The 18465-nt window shown below is 41.7% G+C and overlaps 1 protein-coding gene across 4 annotated transcripts in view; it reads left to right on the forward strand.

Annotated features, from left to right (window-relative positions):
- Positions 1-9717, forward strand: part of IL12RB2 (interleukin 12 receptor subunit beta 2) — a 69466-nt gene extending 59749 nt beyond the window's left edge. For 2 of the 4 annotated variants that reach the window (XM_065873088.1, XM_065873104.1), the window contains 3 exons: positions 1867-1957; positions 4329-4416; positions 8722-9282. In XM_065873088.1, the coding sequence (XP_065729160.1) occupies positions 1867-1957; positions 4329-4416; positions 8722-9282 (740 nt within the window). Of the gene's footprint in view, positions 1-1866; positions 1958-4328; positions 4423-8721 lie in introns of all 4 variants that reach the window. The other 2 variants (XM_065873094.1, XM_065873113.1) reach the window with 2 other exon arrangements.
- The last annotated feature ends 8748 nt before the right edge of the window (positions 9718-18465 follow it).

Consider the following 18465-nt stretch of genomic DNA (forward strand, 5'->3'; position numbering starts at 1 on the left):
GGGTGGGAGGACACAATTCAACACATGTAACACATACGTTTACTCGTTTAATCCTGCCCACGACCATGTAATGTGCCTGCTTTACACGCCTGTACCTGGCCATACTACCAGGCACTCAATATGAAATGAATAAAAGAATGAGAGATTATGCTGCCTTTTTACAGGTGTGAGGTACAAAAAGATTACCCAAGGTCTTAGAGGTGGCAAGTGGCAGAACTACAAATCAGACACAGATTTGAGTTTCTTAAGTTAAATTTGAGTATGTGACGAAGTGACCCAGCTAACATGAGTTTCTCTCCACTGGCTAAATTATGCTTTTCTCTCTGGCAGCCCCTGTTTGCATCTGCTCTAAGCATAAAACAAGCTGTTCTTGCTTCGTGACATGGAGTATCAAGTTAATCATTCAGGACTTTGTTGTTCTATGCCAGATACTCCTCCACTGGGAAAAGTGACAAGCCCTCTTCTCAAGCACTCCCATGAAAGTTAACTTGTGAGCAATTAATTGGACTAAGGACTCAGCATCTTTCTACTCCTGGTACCCCAGACTCGTCCCATCTGCCCAGAAAGAAAGGCAGATGCTAACGAAATGTCAGATTGTGCCGATTGTGTGGGGGTGGTAACAAGGTTTCCTGCATTAACTCCCCTGTTCAGCCCTGGGAAAAGCCCCTGTCACAGGGGCTAGCAGGTCTCTGGCCGCTAGTGGCCCCTGGTCACCCTCCCTCCCACCCTGTTCTTCACTCTATCAGAAGAATCTTTCTACAAGATCCCTGTTGCTGACATTCTACCTCCTGTTGCAACCCATCGGTGGTTCCCCACGGGCTTTCAAGCTAGAATTTAAACTGCTTTGTTACCAAGCCCTGCACGACCTGGTCCTGTTCATCCATCTAGCTTTGTTGTCTGTCGCATACTCATCATCCATACTGGAAAGCAAGACCAGACTGTTTGCGGTTGCTGAAGCACTCGCTCTTTCCTCCTTCCGCGCTTGCTGTCTAGGCGGCACTTCCCTAATTTGTCCACTTAGCCAACTCCTAGCCATCCAACTCTAAACTTTTGACATCCTGCCTTTTGGGAAACCTTCCTGAGCTGCTCGTGAAGCCATTTCCCATGCTGTTCTCTGTGACACAGCCTTGTACATGCTGTTTTTACATGTATCCCGTGGCATCATGGTTTACTGTTTACATGTTTACACATCTGTCTCCTGGACTGTCTTCAGAGCCCATGCCCCATTCATCTGTGTATTACAGCACCTAATCTGGCTTGTTACATGGTTTACATTCAATAAATGTTGGATGAATTAATGAAAACTTCCAACACGTAGTGAAATATTTACATGTCATAGGAAGGAATCAGAACAATTTCAAAGACCCTAGGTAGACAGAGGGCTTATCCAATGGTTTGGTAAAATTGATAGCTACCATTTCTTGAGGCCTCCTCTGTTCAAGTACATGGCTGTGCCCTTTAAATACACCATCTCTAATGTTCACAACAACCTGCAAGGTAGATGTCATCGTTCACCTTTTATAGATCAAGAATCTGAGGTCCACACATCAGTCAGCGGCAGAGTTAGGAATGGAATCCAGGGCTCCCAGTTCACAACCAGTGCTTTGTATACCACACTCCCTTTCTTTCTGCACCTATTAGAGGAAGAAGCCCTTGTAGGGCTGGAGCTCCTTCCTTGGAACCTTAGTATTGGCCCCTTTGGGCCCTTTCTTCCTTCTTCAATGGGCGAAAGAGAGTTGGCCTTGTTCCTGAGTCTAGCTATCCAGGAGCTGTGGGTAAAGCCCAGCGGGTTCACACAACAGTCAGTATTTAGAAATGTTCATTGACGATAACTCAGTCACAGGGTATGCTAACTTTTCGTTTCAGGTAAAGCCAATTGGAGCACATTTGTGGCACCAAGCATTTGCCTGGGTGTCATCATGGTGGGCGTTCTCTCAGTGCGTTGCTTCCGGCAAAAGTAAGCTCATTACACCTGCCAACTTTGGTAAAATTTTTTTTTTTTCATATAATAGCTGTTGCTGCTATGGGTCAAAAAAATGGTTACTCTCCTACATCGCTGGTAGCACACTAAATGTATTCACCTTTTTGGGGTGACAGTATATGTTTAATTTTTAAAAATACTAAACATTTCACCTAGCAATTCCCATCTAACTATATCATAGGTATATACAGATATTTAGTGGCAACTATGTTCACTGAAGTATCGTTCATAGAAGGAAAACAATTTGAAGCAACCTAAATGCCTAACAATGTGGGATTGGTTAAATAAATCAGTATATTTCATGCTATTACTATACATTCATTAAAGATGGAGAAGAAAATTAAATGGTATGGATATTTGCTATGTTACATTTTAAAAAGCAAGTTGCAAAACATGTACTTTCATTTTTTAAAAATAGTGCATACACACATGCCCACAGACACGCAAGGTATATTAGTTAGCATTTAATTTGGTTGTATGTAACATAAAAATATGACAAATGAGCTAAGTTTCTCACCCAGGTAAAGTAAATAAACTCAGGTAACGGCTGGTGTAGGAGGTCCCCAGTCATCAGAGCCCTAGGCTCCTTCTTTTTCTGCTTCACTATCCCGACATTGGCTTTCATCATCAAGTTCACCTCATGGTCCAATGGCTGCAGGAACTATGGTTATCATGCCTGCATTCTACAACTACAGGGAGAAGGGAGGTGCCCACACCCACCTTTTCAAGACACACGAAGAAGTCACACATGGCACTTTAGGTTACCTCTCATTAGCCAGAACTTGGTGAGGCAAGGAAGGCTTAAAACTGTGGCCTTTTAGCTGGGCTTATTGTTGTCCCAGTAAATCAGGGTCCCCTTTCTAAGAAAGAGGGGAAAATGGGTATTGGACGGCAGTTAATACTCTCTGCTCCAAGGACATACACTAAAATATTAATGGTGGTTATAACAGGGGATAGAATCATAGCGCTTTTAGTTCTATTTAACTGTATTTCCTAAAATTTCTTTAAACATGTATTATTTGGTAAAGAGAATTTTTAAAATGAGTTAGTTATTCAATAGTTTTCTTCAGATGTTGTGTAATATAGGAGAAGAGGTTAAAATAAAACTAGCTCAAAGTCATTCTACTAGTCATTGAACCTGTCTGAAATGTTTTCCATTTATTGAAGTTCCCCCATATGTGATAGATAATTCAAAGCAGAGCTCTCTTTAGGTAGACTTTGAAAAAGTTGAACTCAAAGAGTCAACTAGGATCACATGCATCCTCTCTTCAGGGAAATAGTATCAGTTAGGGTGGAGGCTTCTGCTGTTAAAAAAAAAAAAGAGCCCCCAAATATAGTGGCTTTAATAAAATAGCTCATTTTTCTCCCATATAATAGTTCTAAGGTATGTCATCCAGATTGGTTGGCAGCTCTGCTCCACACTGTCATTTAGGGATCGAATTGTCTTCCACTTTATTGGCCCACCATCCCTTGGGTACTTTCCTCATCTGCATGATCTATACTAGGTCACAGGTACCTCTGCTCACATTTCTTTGGAAAAAACCTAGTCACATGGCCTCATCTCTTGTTTCAAAGGGTTGAACACATCCCAGAAGCTTACTTTTCTTATTAAACAAAGTGTGTTAAAGCCAAGTCTTTAAAAATGCTTCATATTGGTCTTGAATTTTTAAAAAAAATAGTCAAAATAGTTAAGTCATATGCATATGAGAAACATTTTTAGGATTTTTTTCTTCCACATAATCAACTCACCTTAAAATATTTTCAAAAACCCAGAGATGTGGAAAGAAGAAATAAAAAGACCCTCTGATCACCAAATACAACTACTTTAATAGTTTGGATTATTTCCATATTGGTATTTTTTTTTTGGCATTTTTTTTAATTGGTTATGTCCAAGCTGTTTATACCACCTGTATCCCGTTTTACTTTGTTTTCATGACAAGCTCTTTATAAACATTCTAATTTACTAAATATAAATAGTAGTCTCCCCAAGGGTATCGACCATGTCCTCTTGTTTGCTGTTTTATCCCCAGCATGTGGCACTGTGCTGGTCATACATTAAGGATTCAATCAACGTTTGTTGAGTGAGTGTTTGGCTGCTTAGTGATAGCTAAACATCACACCGAGCAAAAGTTCCATAGTTTATTTAGCAAACCCTAAGTCGTTGCACCACGAGTCTTTATCATCTATCCAAACTTCACAGAAAACTAGTCCAGACTTGGATGATGCATCATCTTTCTCCTGCAGTGTTTACAGTTTACTCATTTGCATACCCCTACACTGAAGTCACTGTGCTTCCAGGCCACCGTGTGCCCACTTAACCAATGCCACTGTTTTCTTTTACCTGCAGGGTATTTGTTCTCCTTTTGGCCCTCAGACCTCAGTGGTGTAGCAAAGAAATTCCAGACCCAGCGAATAGCACTTGGGCCAAGAACTTTGTGGAGGTAAGGTATAAAGCCTTAGTGGTCAGTCGATGGGGTTCTGGTGATCAGTACATCTAAGTCTTTCATTGTAGTACAGGGAAACCCCGGTGGTTAGATCCTATGGATAAGCTGCTTATAAGTGCTAGGTTACCATCTGAGTCATCACTCCCATGCACAGGAATTTTCTGAAGCTTATGACCAAGACTAAAAGACCCATAACTTTTCATTCCTCTCTATGCCTTCTGTTCCTCTCCTCACCTCAGCTCACTTCAAAAGAAATTTTAAAAGCAAATATATTTGCCAAGCACTAGTCTGAGCATTGGCTCATCCAAATTCAAGAGCACTGAAGCTTTACTGTGATGTTCCCCGTCCTGTGTGAGCACAGAACAGATAAATAGAGCCCAGACTATTTTGGTCTTGGCAGGAAGCCAGTAAGTCATTCCATTGTGCAAGGAAAAGGTTTGAAGGCAGGAGAGGTTGCTCAGCTGGCAGAGGAGCATGCTGGGAGTAAAGGACACGCAGGGAGCGGCTGACACAGTCCTAGGAGGGAAGAGCAGCTCACAGCGGGCAGCAGGGTCTGTCTCTGACGGAGGGCCTTGAAGGGGAGGAGAGGGGTGTCCACATTCTTCCCATCACCCGGCGCCTTGGCAGCCCCGCACTCTCGCATCATATAGCCCTCCTCCTCCAAGATTCTTCTCTTCGGTCACCCATGCCTCATCCAGAAGCCAGTGGTACCAGCCGCCTCTCAGAGAAAGAGCTGGTCCCAGCCATGTCTGCCTCCGTAGGAAGTTAAGTCACCGCAGTTTAATGCCTTTGAAATAAGGCCACCTCTGCCACTTACTATGTCAATGACCCTTGAGCGCTTGCCCGATGACACGAGCCTTAGTTTCATCCTCCGTAAGATAGGAATTGACAGTATCTCCCATATATATTGTTGTGAAGACTAAGTAAGATGCCATGTAAAGCACACGGCTCATACAAGGCAAAGATCATTCATTTTCTTCCCAGGAAGATTTACACGTGAAGTCTCCTCTCTCTATTGAGGAGTTTTGTTGCTGTTAAGTTACAGTAGCAAGAACAGTATAATAATAACAGTATATGTATATGCGTGTATATGTCGTATATATGATAGATGTTTGATATATATTTGATTATACATGACATATAATTATATATGATATACAACAGTATTACATAATAATATATTTACATTTATATATACACATAACATACATTACTTTCTCTATGCCAGGCACTTAAAAAAAAATTTTCATGCATTAACACCTAATCTGTACAACAGCTTTATGAGATTGTAATATTATTATCCCCATTTTTCAGATGAGGAAAGTGAGGGACAGAGGACTCAGTAACTTGCCCAGTGTTAGTCAGCTAGTAAGTGGACCCTGGATTCACATACAAGCAGGATGTGCTGTCCTCCATTATACTATACGTTCTAAAAGATCTTAAGCACAGGGTGAGGGGTGTGTTTCCAGCAGTCAAAACCTCTGAGCTGAACAGACTAACTCAAGAGGTGTTCACACACTGGGCCCTCACTTGGTGGCAATATTGTGATGACCTATGGGAAGGCACTCAATAAGGATGCCACTGCTAGTATTAGAGGGGATTCAGGTACCAGGAACTGAATCAACTGAGCTCTAAGATCTCTCTCTTCCAATGCGGAGATTCCACAGTCCCATGTCCTAAAAGCCTGAAATAGCACAGTGAGAAGCAGCTCTGGGTCAGTCGCTGACACCTGGCTCCCAAGCTGGTAGCTGTGGCATCATGGCCTCTATTTGCCACTGCCTGGACATGAGGGGATACAGAGGCATGCAGAGCCACTGAAGAGCCCATAAAAGCCTAGAAGAGATGCTGAGAAAGACAAAGAGTTAGAGAAAGTAACACGTGGAAAAAGTAACAGAAATTGCCATACACATGCCCAAAGTTGTACAGTATGAGTATGTTCACTGCAGCATTATAAACAGAAGCCATAACGTAACCGGCCACCAGGGGGCTAGGTTAAACATTTGGGTATATCTGTACAACAGGATGTTATGCAACTACTAAAAAAAAATGAGATCTGTATGTGTCTAACATCTCTAATATATTTAAAAGTGAAAAAAAGCAAAGTTTGTACTAATTGTCTAAAGTGGGTTCTCATTTGTATAAAAAGATGATTTTATACACACACACACAATCTCCAACATGTGCACAGGATATTTCTGGAAGCCTAAATATGAAACTGATAATGGTGGTTGCCTTTGGGGAGGCAGCTGTAGGCATGAAGCCCACTTAATTTTTATTACAAATTCCCTTTGAACTTAAAAATTTTTTTTTACAAAACTATGTGCATATATTTCTTTTGCAAAAATAACCAGTAAATTAGAAAATTAAAAAAAAAATTAAACATGCCATCTATGATGGCCTTGTGGCAGCCTCAGAACCCCATGTCACTTGACCCTTGAAGGGGTAAACTGTTTTTAAAGACCCAAACTGCTCTCCTGGTGACAGGCTGGGGCAGACATCAGAAACACAACAGTCTTTCACCTCCAACAAAATGTGCTTTAAGTTCTCAGACTGTACATCCCCCTACCACTTCTTAAAATGTGGCTAAAAAGCCATGGGTCTTAAAGCTGTAGAGGAAAAGGCCCAGTCATAAAGGGGATCACTGGGATGTTATCTATTTTGAGCTTGTAAAAGCTTAAAATAGTTTCCATGATGTACCTGAGTTATTAGTGGTCCAAGACGCCTTGCCCCAGGACTTGTCAGCCAGGGGGGCTGCTTTGTAAAAGCTCTGAGGAACAGCCTCTATTGATACTGCCAGAGCTTTCAAGAAGGCAGAGCCTCGCACTGTGAAAACAACGTGATCCTCATCCAGTGAGATCTCTTCCATAGCAGTGGTCTCAGCACTTAGGCCGCTGCCAGTCACGTTCCAAGCCACACCAATGTGCCAGGGCCAGTTTGCATAGCGATAGGGAAAAAGCAGGCTCCCGAAAGAAAAGTACACACGTACCCTCTGGCTGCTCAGCGCCCTTTGCAGAAGTCTACCCTAAGACAGCATCGTCATTCACTTTGGGGACAATTGCCATGCTCAAGGCAGGGGTGGGGACATCAGAGGCCAGTCCAAACCAAACCATTCTTGCACAACTTGGCATCCGACAGATGAGGGATCCAAAGGCCAGACAAGTAGACTGAGTTTTCCCAAGCTGTAGAGTGTCCGAGTTGGGACTAGTCCTCAGGGTTTGCCCTGTCCTAATGCTATTTTTTGTTATTCTCCTCCTCCCTTAAGGCATGGTCCCTACTTGCAGATAGCTTACAGACATGTTAAAAAAAAAAAAAAAAAGTGACAGCATAAAGCTTCTTGTGCTAAGAACCTAACAGGTGGCTTCTTTGCTGTTGTAGGAATCCAGTGGAGGGAACAGTCACTAGGGGCTTCATGAAAGCAGGCTTTGGAGATCTGTTTCAGAAAGATCAAGCAGTCAGCATAAAACATAGTTTCAAGGACGTAAAGAGAGCCCAATAAAGCCTGTAAAAAGAAATGTTAATAAAGTGCTTGAACTTGACTCAGGAATCAGTAATAAGTTTGGAAAGGAAAGATATGACACTGAAGAGCTGGTAACTAATTAGATGTCGAGAAAGACAAAGCAAGAAAAGTTAACAACTGAAATTAGCTGTAGGGAAGAAAGGATGAACATCATTTCCAAAAGTTATTCCAGAGGGTTCTTTCTTATGAGCATAACTGACAAGGATACTACCCTGACAAAAAACCTTCAGTAGTTGTATCAAAGCCCAAAGTCTTTAGCATCCCATAAAAGTCCCTTCAACATGTGACCTCCTTCTATTTCTGAAGCCTCAGTGTGTCTGTCCTAAGAAAGAACTAGCAGGTTCCAGAATAGACCAATTCTCCTTGCCCACCACCTCCTTACCTGGAAAATACTATACATCTCTCAGGATTCAGCCCTAGTGTGACCCTTTTAAGTTCTTCTGTGCCTCATCCCCAGACAGATGCAAGCTCAGCCCTTCCTTTGCACACCCTCGTACCCTCTCTGCTAGAGGAAAAGCAGCTGGTGCAGTTTGACTCACCAGAAACAAGTCTAGTTGAAGGTTGAGCAGGGTAGTGAATCGCTCACTGGCTGGGGTTGAGAGGAGTCCACGGCTCCTGCCTGCCTGCCTCCCCAGCAATGTTAACTGATTCTCTTACCTCACAAAGTAAAGGCCCACAGTGTTCCACCTCAAGCTGACTAGGCAGTGCAGGCTGCCAGGCCTTTTGGAACCCTGGAGAAGTCGGTCGTCATGGCTACTTACTCAACATAGCCACATGAGTTTCTTCCTCCCCTTTCTCAGGAGAAGACGCAGCTGGCCTTGGATAGGCTCCTGACAGACTGTCCCACTCCCGAGGAACCTGAGACCCTGGTCATCAACAAAGTCCTTCACCAAGTGACCCCAGCCTTCAGACGTTCCCATCACCCCAACTGGCCAGAAAAGGGACAAGGAGTCCAAGGTCACTATACCTCTGAGGAAGACACAGGATACAGTGCCTCGAGCCCCCCACCTCCGAGAGCTCTCACAGCAGAGACAGGACAAGGGGTGGATCTGTACAAGGTGCTGGGGAGCAAGGGCCCCGACTCAACACCGGGAAACCCAGCCAGCCCCTCGACAGTCCTCCCAGTGGACTACCTTCCTGCCCATGAAGGCTACTTACCCTCCAACATAGATTATCTCCCTTCACATGAGCCTCCCATAACTGACCCTCAGGAAGAACTGCCTCGGCACATCTCTCTTTCCATTTTCCCCTCGAGTTCCCTTCACCCACTCACCTTCTCCTGTGGTGAGAAGCTGACTCTGGATCAGTTAAAGATGAGGTGTGGCTCCCTCATGCTCTGAGTGGCAAAGCTTGGAAGTTTGGAAAGTCGATGTGCCTCCACGTGGCACAGTGTGCCCCATCTCCCCAGCCACCTGCTCCAGTGGTTGTTACGTCTGGGTGCTACCATCAGGTCTGGTTGCAGCTAGAGGGCAGGCAAGCCAACTCAGGGTGAATCTCATCTCAAGATACCTCATCTTGCCTTCTCCAGAGCCTTAAGATCACATCCTCTGCTGTGTGGACCTAGAGACTCCAATCTGGGTTCCTGCAACTTTCTTGGCTATGTTGGCCAGAAAGGAGAAAGGCAAGAGTGGAAACCAAAACTCTTACTAGCAATGGCAGACAGTCCAGAGGACCATTCATCCAACAGCTATTTACTGTTGACCCTGAATAATGTTTGAGCTGCATGGGTCCACCTATATACAGATTTTTTTTAATAATAAATTCTACAGTACTACATGATCCATTGCTGGATGAGCCCATGGATGCAGAACCACAGATGAGGAAGGCCAGCTAAAAGTTATATGCAGATTCTCAACTGCACGGGGGAGTTGGCACCCCAACCCCCACATCGTTTAAGGGTCAACTTATAAAGCAGCTACTACAAACCAGGTCTTATGTCTAGATCAGTACCGTCCAATAGGCCTGAGATAGAAATGTGAACATGTATAGCTGCCCTGTTTGATCCAACAGATACTAACCACATTGGCCATTGATTACTTAGGGATGTATCTCTAGTATGACTGAGGAATTGACTTTTTATTGTAATTAGTCACATATGACATTGGAGAGCACAACTCTAAATGATGGACATATTAGTGAGAATTACTGGGTACCTTCAAAACAGATCGACCTAGTTTTACATATGCAGGCATAAAAGACCCCAGTGAACACCAATATAAAAGGGCTCCCAAGATGGTCATGGTTGTCCTTATTTGTAGAAGCCTAAGAATGTACCTTTTCCTTAGTTTTGCCCGTTTGTTTTCTTTTGCCTTCACCCTTTTTCAGTGAAAGCAGCTTGATGGTGGAAAGCTACTGCTAAACCCACTGTAGGACCCTGGGCAAGCAGCCTCCCCTCTCTGAAATCCAATGTCTTGTAAAAGAGTGGGCCAAAGCTTCTCTGACCCCTTGTGTTTCCTCTTCTTTCTACTGCAGCTGATACTGCCTTTAGGACCGGGGCTACCTCAGGGTCTAAGACCAAACTGCCTAGATTGCACTCATAAGTCATCCCTTCTGAAGGCATTCTGCTTTCCTTCCTCAGGAAAACTCTTGAGCTGGTCCTCAGACAGTTCAAGTTGAGCATGGAAGATAATTCTCTTTTCCCCAGCATGAACTTGGAAAACTTTAAAGATATGGCCTCTGGCTTATCATCCTCCCTTCACCCATCACTGCCTCTATCCCTTAACTATAGGCACTTCTGCTAAGCTGATAGAGAAGAATCTTAGTCTAAATGCTAATAGTACTCTTTGCAAACAAATGGGATGAAAGATCCAGAAACCTTTTTCTTAAATCCCTGTCAAGCCTGGGTCATCCACCCTACCACCATCCCACTCAAACACTGGAGCTGAGGCAGCTTTGGTTTACCAGATGTCCCTCAGAGCTCTAGAAATTGAAATGAGCATTTGCTCTGTCTGTTCATGTTTAACACTTCATCCATGCCTCCTGCTATTCCAGACTAACACGTTTAGTTCTTCCGAGCTTTATTTGAAAAGCTTAAGCTTCTTCCTTACATCTCCATTCTACTCTATTTAGCTGCTGTGTAGCACCCCCATACCATGGTTCCCTGCATCTCAGCAGCTTCAGTACTGGCTTGTCTGCACCCAGGATGTGGAGCCCCTTGACTGTTTGCAATGGGCCATGACAAAGCTGCCACCTCAGAAGCAGGCCAACCTATCACCTCTTGATAATAAGAGCCAACTTTTCTTTCTTGCAATACCTGCTTTTCCTATGTTTACTTTCCTTTTGACTACCTGATAGCCATCTTAGTCACTCTTCCCTTACCCCGGGGGTCCGCAAGCCCCAGGCCATGGACCGGCCCATGGCCTCTTAGGAACCGGGTCGCACAGCAGGAGGTGAGCAGCGGTCAAGCGAGCGCGAAGCTTCATCTGTATTTACAGCCGCTCCCCATCGCTGGCATTACTGCCTGAGCTCTGCCTCCTGTTAGATCAGTGGCGGCATCAGATTCTCATAGGAGCGCAAACCCTACTGTGAACTGCGCATGCGAGGGATCTAGGTTGCATGTTCCTTATGAGAATCTAAGGCCTGATGACCTGAGGTGGAGCTGAGGCAGTGATGCTAGCTCTGGGGAGCGTCTGCAAATGCAGCTTATCATTAGCAGAAAGGTTTGACTGCACAGAGACCATAATAAATCAATTGCTTGCAGACTCATATCAAAACCCTATCAGTGAGCGGCAAGTGAAAACCAGCTCAGGGCTCCCACTGATTCTGCATTATGGTGAGCTGTATAATTATTTCATTATTTATTACAATGTAATAATAATAGAAATAAAGTGCACAATAAACGTAATGCGCTTGAATCATCCTAAAACCATCCCCCCTCCCCCCACCCTACTCCCGTCTATGGAAAAACTATCTTCCACGAAACCAGTCCCTGGTGCCAAAAAGTTTGGGGACCGCTGCCTTACCCCTTTGGCCTCAACACACAGGCCCCAGTCTCCCTTTTACCCTCCACACCTTTTCCCCTCCCTTAAAATTCCAGGTGGTACTGCAGTCCTCACTTGCTTTCCTAAAAGGTGAAAAAAAAATTTTTTTTTAAGGGAGAGTTCCTTGACCCCTAAAGGCTCCTTCTAAGGATGCAGAGGCCTCCTCTGTGCTCCCCTAGCATGATGCACTTACTTCCTCTAGTGGACTGTAAATAGCTGGAAAGCAGGAACCATGGCAATCTCCAGCACCATGCCTGGTCCATAGTAGGCTATCAATACAAAGTAAAAGATGTCTTCTGCCACCACTTCCACCTTGTTCCTTCTATTCCAGAAGCCAGTCCAGCTGTGCCTGCTTCCTCTTTATTGAGACAATTGCATTTACTTGTAATCTCTTCATTCCCAACCCCCATTCTACCCTACCGTTTATTGACAGCACTATTGTAATACATGTAGCAGTTTCTTATATTAAAAACATATTTGAACATGCCTTTGGCTGCTCACTCTGCCAGATAAAATGTCCTCTTTCCGTGAATGACAGGATGGGTAACCTCATTCTGCCCTTGCCCCAAAGTTTTTATTATCTCCCTTCCTGCCCACACACAGTCAAAATCCCAAATCAGATTGCCTAGTTTACCAGGACTAGGTAGAGCTCACTAATATTCATATAGCCAGGCTTTCATTCCTCAGGAAAATTGCAACTCTTTAAATCCTCTCTCCTTATTATATCCAAAAGCCAACCCAGAAATCTCTGCTCTACTGAAACACATCAAATTCCTTAATTCTCTGGGACCTAAATACTACAAATAGTCCAAGTTCATTCTCAATGAATTCATGGGAATCTCTACCAATTCCTGTGCACAGATCATTACCCTGAATTAAAAGGGCCCTCTTTTCCAGAAGCCAGAAATTCTATTTCCTGGGCCTGTTTTCCTTATAGGCAATAGGAAAGCCAAACTGGTGTTATCCAGTTCTTTCCCTTTTAGTGCCTTTTCCCCTCCACCCTGTCCCAATTTCTCAGCTTCCATTAATAGCCTACAGCTGCAACTCTCCAATTCCCAGAGGCCAGTCAAAGAAATGCCAAACTAGGCACATTCTATTCTAGTCAATCCCCCCATGTTTGATTCTTGGTTTTCTCGATCAAGCTTTTTCTTTCACCTGACGTAGTTGTCATCTGTCCCAGTATCACTGCTCAGGCCCTCCAAAGGAGCCCTGTTTTTCTCTTCCTAGCCTGCAGGACACAAAGACACTCACATTATCCACCCTTATGAAAGGCTAATAGGTGAACCCTCAAATTAATCAATCTCTAGAATAAAAGAGATCAGAAAGGCCTCTTCTTCAACCTAAAAGAAAAAAAAAAAGCAATTTAATCAACTGGCCAACTGAGGATAGAAAGAAACAAGTCATATTTTTACATCACAGCCTACACAGGAATAAATTTCCAATTAAAACTTTGCAAAACACACACACCAAGTTAGATAAAAGTATTTGCAAGACATGCCAAGATACTTAATAAGGCACTCTTACAGATCAATATGAAAAAAGCCAACACTTCAAAGAAAAATGGAGTGAGCAACTCATAATACATATAAATGTCCGATAAGCATAAAAAAACCCCAGCTGTAATCAAAGAAATAAAAATTAAGTACCATTTTTCCCTTACCAAATTAGCAACAGTAATGAAAAAATTAGCGACTATTAATCAGAGAACTGCGGTTGGCTACAGGAATGTTAGTTGGCTCTTTTCTGGAGGCACCTGGGCAATATTCAATAAAATTTGACTAGCAATGTAGACTAAAGAACAGTACAAATATCATAAAGTCTATAAAAGATTTATCACAGCATTCATTATAATGGGGAGAGGAACCTAAATGCCCTTCAGTAGGGACATGGTTAAATCACGCATACTATCAAACACTGAATTTCATGGAGTCTATGACGCCACCAATTTTAGGGGACACCTCATTACTTTGCTATGAATAGGGAAAAAATGCAAATTAAACTGTAATATGCCATTGATTGCTATGGTGCACACTTCCCCGCCCCCTCCACATAATTTTAACATGACTGAAATTGGGACGCATCTTAGAATTGATGCAAAGCATACTATGCAGCCTTTTAAAAAAAACATAACAATGTTTGACATGGAAGTGGTTAAAACGGCTGAACAGAATCTCACTTTTATAAAGCAATGCAAAAAAAAATCTAAATATACACCAAAATGCTAACAGTGACTACATCCAGCCACAGGTTTTTAAATTACACTTTCGCATTCCTTTCATCACAAAGGCTTATTACTCTTAGAAGTGGAGAGTCAATGAAATATAAAATATTACCAATTTCTTTCCAAAGACCTGAGACAGTGGGTCCTAATGACAGACACTCACCACTTTCTTTATGGCCCATGTCTCTTTCATACTCCGCCTGTCTGGCACTTCAACCCTTAATACTCCAGTCAGAGGGTAGAAAAGACAAAGTAGCTTCCACACTAGGTGAGGCGGGGATGTTAGAGTAATAACTGAAGCAATGGATCTTTGAAATACAAAGTTTATATAAAAAGCCAAATTTTGCCTTATTCCCATTCTAACAGGAATTGTTAATAATGATCAATGACCTCTAACACAGTACTTAATACATGCAGTTTTTAAGGGGTGTAAGACGGTTCTCACCATGACTGGTTTAAGGTAGGTGTTATCTCCACTATAGAGATGAGGAAACTGTGATACAAGTAACTTAACCAAAGTCACACAATTAGTACCTGATACCGGTCTGGTTTTAGAGCATAATTTTCAACTACTTTAATTCTTTTCTGTGCAAGTGACTACACAACAAATTTATATAGATTAGGGTTCCGACTGTAGTTGACTGTAACTGTGAGTCCATAAAAATCTTTGAAGCTATTGTTACTAGGTAACAAAAAACTGGCATCTCTGTACTTCTAAAGTTCTAGAGCCTTCTTGGTTCTTGAGAAATCTACCCAAAAAGCATGACACCAGGACAAATCTGGCACTCCTGAATGTGCTAACTTATCTACCCAGCTAATCTAAATCCTACAATACAAGGCACACTGTGTAGGCCACAGAAGGGACATAACACTCCTGAGAAAGTCCATTATTTTAAGGAAACTGGTAAGTATTTAAAACTATGAAAACATTATGCCTTTCAAAGAAAGAGAAAAGTAACCAGAGCAGTGTGTTCTCTCTTTAATTAAAATAACTATAACCCCATCCAACTTACCTGATTTTTTCCAAACATGGTTATTTCTTAAGTAAAAAGTAGGGCTGCATTTGACTCAATTGTGTTGCTTGTATGAACTGTTGAAACATAAATGCCTTTCCTTCATTCTATGGTAATTGGCTCCACATTTTGTTAATCGTCCTTTCTTTTATTTACAAGTGGCAAAACCATTCTTAATTTGGCTCCGAATCTCCAAGAAACATACAAATCTATTATGTGCTACCTTGGGGTTCCTTTACATCAATTCTGGCCACTTTTCAATTTCCACAACTGTACGGAATTCTTCCACAAGAGATCTGGGCCTTGCCTAGGCAAGAGAATGTCAGGTGAGGCCTGTAATACCTTCCCTTTTCCAATTTCACATATTTTGCTACTCATAGGTAATTGGACCCAATGAAATACTTATAAAAGCTGTTATGAGATTCTCACAGAGACTAAATTGTTTTCAAAGGCCCTGAATTTTCACCAGAAAGGTAGAACACCCACAAGCCGAAACATTTTCTCAAGTTCAGAAAACTGCAAAAACATTCTTCTGAAATTGGATAGAAATTATTAGTAACGAAACACACTTGTTCCTTTAGGAAACAAAATCTAATTCACTTACTAAAATGTCAACTATATATCCTCCTGCACATTAGCTGAGAATGTAGCCTGTGTTAACTAGAGGGTTTTTCCTGTGCTATTCAAAGCAAAGAGCCTGGAGACCCTCATCCCTAGACAAAAAATCTCAAGGTGAAAATAGGATGTCACAAGAGTTCATTTAGAAGCAGAAATCTTACTTTACCCCATCACAAAGGGGGTTAAAAGACCATTTGCCTTTTCACAATACTGTAGAAAATACTAGTTTTCTAATTTTTCTCTCCTTTCACTTTAACAACTGCATATGACTGGATTCCTTTGCATACCTATGAACACTCCCTTTAGACTCCCTCTGGTCTATGGCAGGATAGCTTTCAGAGCAGTTATATAGATGGTTTTTAAAAGAAAAAAACCACCCCACTTTTGACATACTTAAAATAGATAAAGTAACTAGAAAGGATAAGTCAGTAATTTCTCCAGCTACAGATACTCTTCAAACTTTTTCCTCTAAAAATCTGCAGTTATTTTTAAAGTTTAATAACTCTTAAGTAGCAAGAAACTGATGATCCTGAAAAAAAAGGTGAGGGGAACATCCATGCTTTGCTGTAATTGAGGTGCTGGTTATTTAAGTTCTTCAAGCAAATATTTTCACCTGGTATCATACAGCCTCCAAAGCACTTCTCTATTTCTGTCAACGTGACTTCCAGCTCTACCCTTTAACTCAAAATGGGGGGCTGAGTGGGGGTGGGCCAATCCAACTGTTCAATGTTAAACACTTTCATCTACTGGATTTTGTCGATACAGTGACAAAGTGCCACTCAGTCTTCAAGGGATACTGTTATGAACAAAACACAGTGGTCTGAAGCACACACAATATACGTGGCTGGGTATGCTGATTTTCCTCGTATGATTAGTGACCAATGAACACCTCCATGAAAAGTAGTTTTATCCAATCCAGTCTTCCATGGCATAGTTAAGAAGCTACTACAACTGTAGCACCTAAGTGAAGCCTTGATAGACAAGTACACAAGATCAAGCTGAAACCAAATTATCTGTAGTTTTTAGGAAAAGGTCCTCCTCTTTTACTGGGAAAAAAAAATGTGGAAGCTTCACTGGAAATTCAGAATTTCCACAGAAAAGACAAACCACTGTATCTCTAAACAGAAAGGTTTTCTGTGTTTAGTTCATTTTGCCAGTCATGTAAGCCTACACATTTTCAGCTATGAAATAGTGTTGGGGGGTGGGGAGGATTCTATCATCTTCGTTGATGTGTTTAGTCAACCCGAGCACTTTGACAAAATGTCTAAACATGTGCTCATCTAACTTTTGTCAGTATGGCTGCCAAACAAAGTAACATTTCACTATGGATTATTACACCCAAGGTGTGAAACAACGAATTCAACATGTAAAAGTTCCCATAATTTCTGATATTATTCATCAGCTAACAAAAAACTTGAGATCCAATCTGACAAAATTCTGGGCAATGTCAAGAACCAAGTTCAACTGCATCACTTTACATAAAATCTCCATTCTAGGTCGATGAAAACCTGTGCCATTTCTTCAAATTGAAGCTCTTTCTAGGTCCTAAAATCTGTAAGAGAAATCAACTACAATTGCAATTAAGGTGACAGTGTAAACTATATACAGTGTATATTATACTATGTATTGTATATAGTGTAAACAATACTGTCCAAACAAACTACTTCCCAAATAACTTCTCAGTTCTCCAAATAACAAAATCCTAAGTATTCACTAGCCCTTTGCTTTTCACATTTCCATACCAGTAACACTAAAGCAGCTATTTAAGGAGTAAAGCCACAGCAAGATCAGTTCAGAGCAATTCTCATCACTTTAGGTACTGTCCATAAAGTTTTTAAAAACCCATTATGAACCAGAATTGTCATATTAGTTATCAGCAAGTATCTCTTTTATGTTTTCCAAGCACAAGACTTAGAGTACACCTTCAAGTGCCAGAATACACATTCAAGTGCAATAGAACTGTCATACCCTCAATGGGCAACAAAAGGGACAAATGTTACTGATTTAACACTACCTATGTAATTAACATCTCCAACAAAAATGTAATTTAGTAAATTATTTTCTAACTTGAACAGGCCGTTTCTCACCTTTTCTTTCCTTCCATTTCAAAGCGAACTGACTTCCAGTTATTTTGTAAGACAGAAGCGAACAACTGACTCCGTTATTTACGGAAGTAATGGCACAAAAGCTAGATTCTGCCCAGATAACCTCCTGGTTAAGCTGAGAAATGCAGTCCTCAGAAGCCATTAATTCCCGCCCCAGTCAACCTATGGAGTTAAGAGACATTAGTTTTCTTACCTATACAACATAAGTCAAAATTAGCACAACAGAATTATCTTAGCACTAAGTGGTTAAGTGCCACTAAATGTGAAAAACTATAATCAGGCACTAAATATACTATTTTAGCAAATTTATACTTTCCTAAGTTTTCAGAATTTGCAAGCTAAACAATTTTTTAAATAACAAGATCTTCTTTACTAAGAAGCTATCAAGTATCTTGCCCTTATTCTGATTAGAGGTAAGGGGTAAAAAAAAATGTTTTTTAATACTTCTAATTTCACAACTTCCCAGGAGGTAGGGTGATTTAATCTGTACCTGGAAGTAAACTTTTTTTAAGAAAAGAACTTATATGTTGACCTGAGTGATGCTTAGATCAGGGGTCAGCAAACATTTTCTGTAAAGGACCAGATG

This window comes from Phocoena phocoena, chromosome 1 (assembly GCF_963924675.1).
Source record: "Phocoena phocoena chromosome 1, mPhoPho1.1, whole genome shotgun sequence".
Taxonomy (NCBI): Eukaryota; Metazoa; Chordata; class Mammalia; order Artiodactyla; family Phocoenidae; genus Phocoena; species Phocoena phocoena.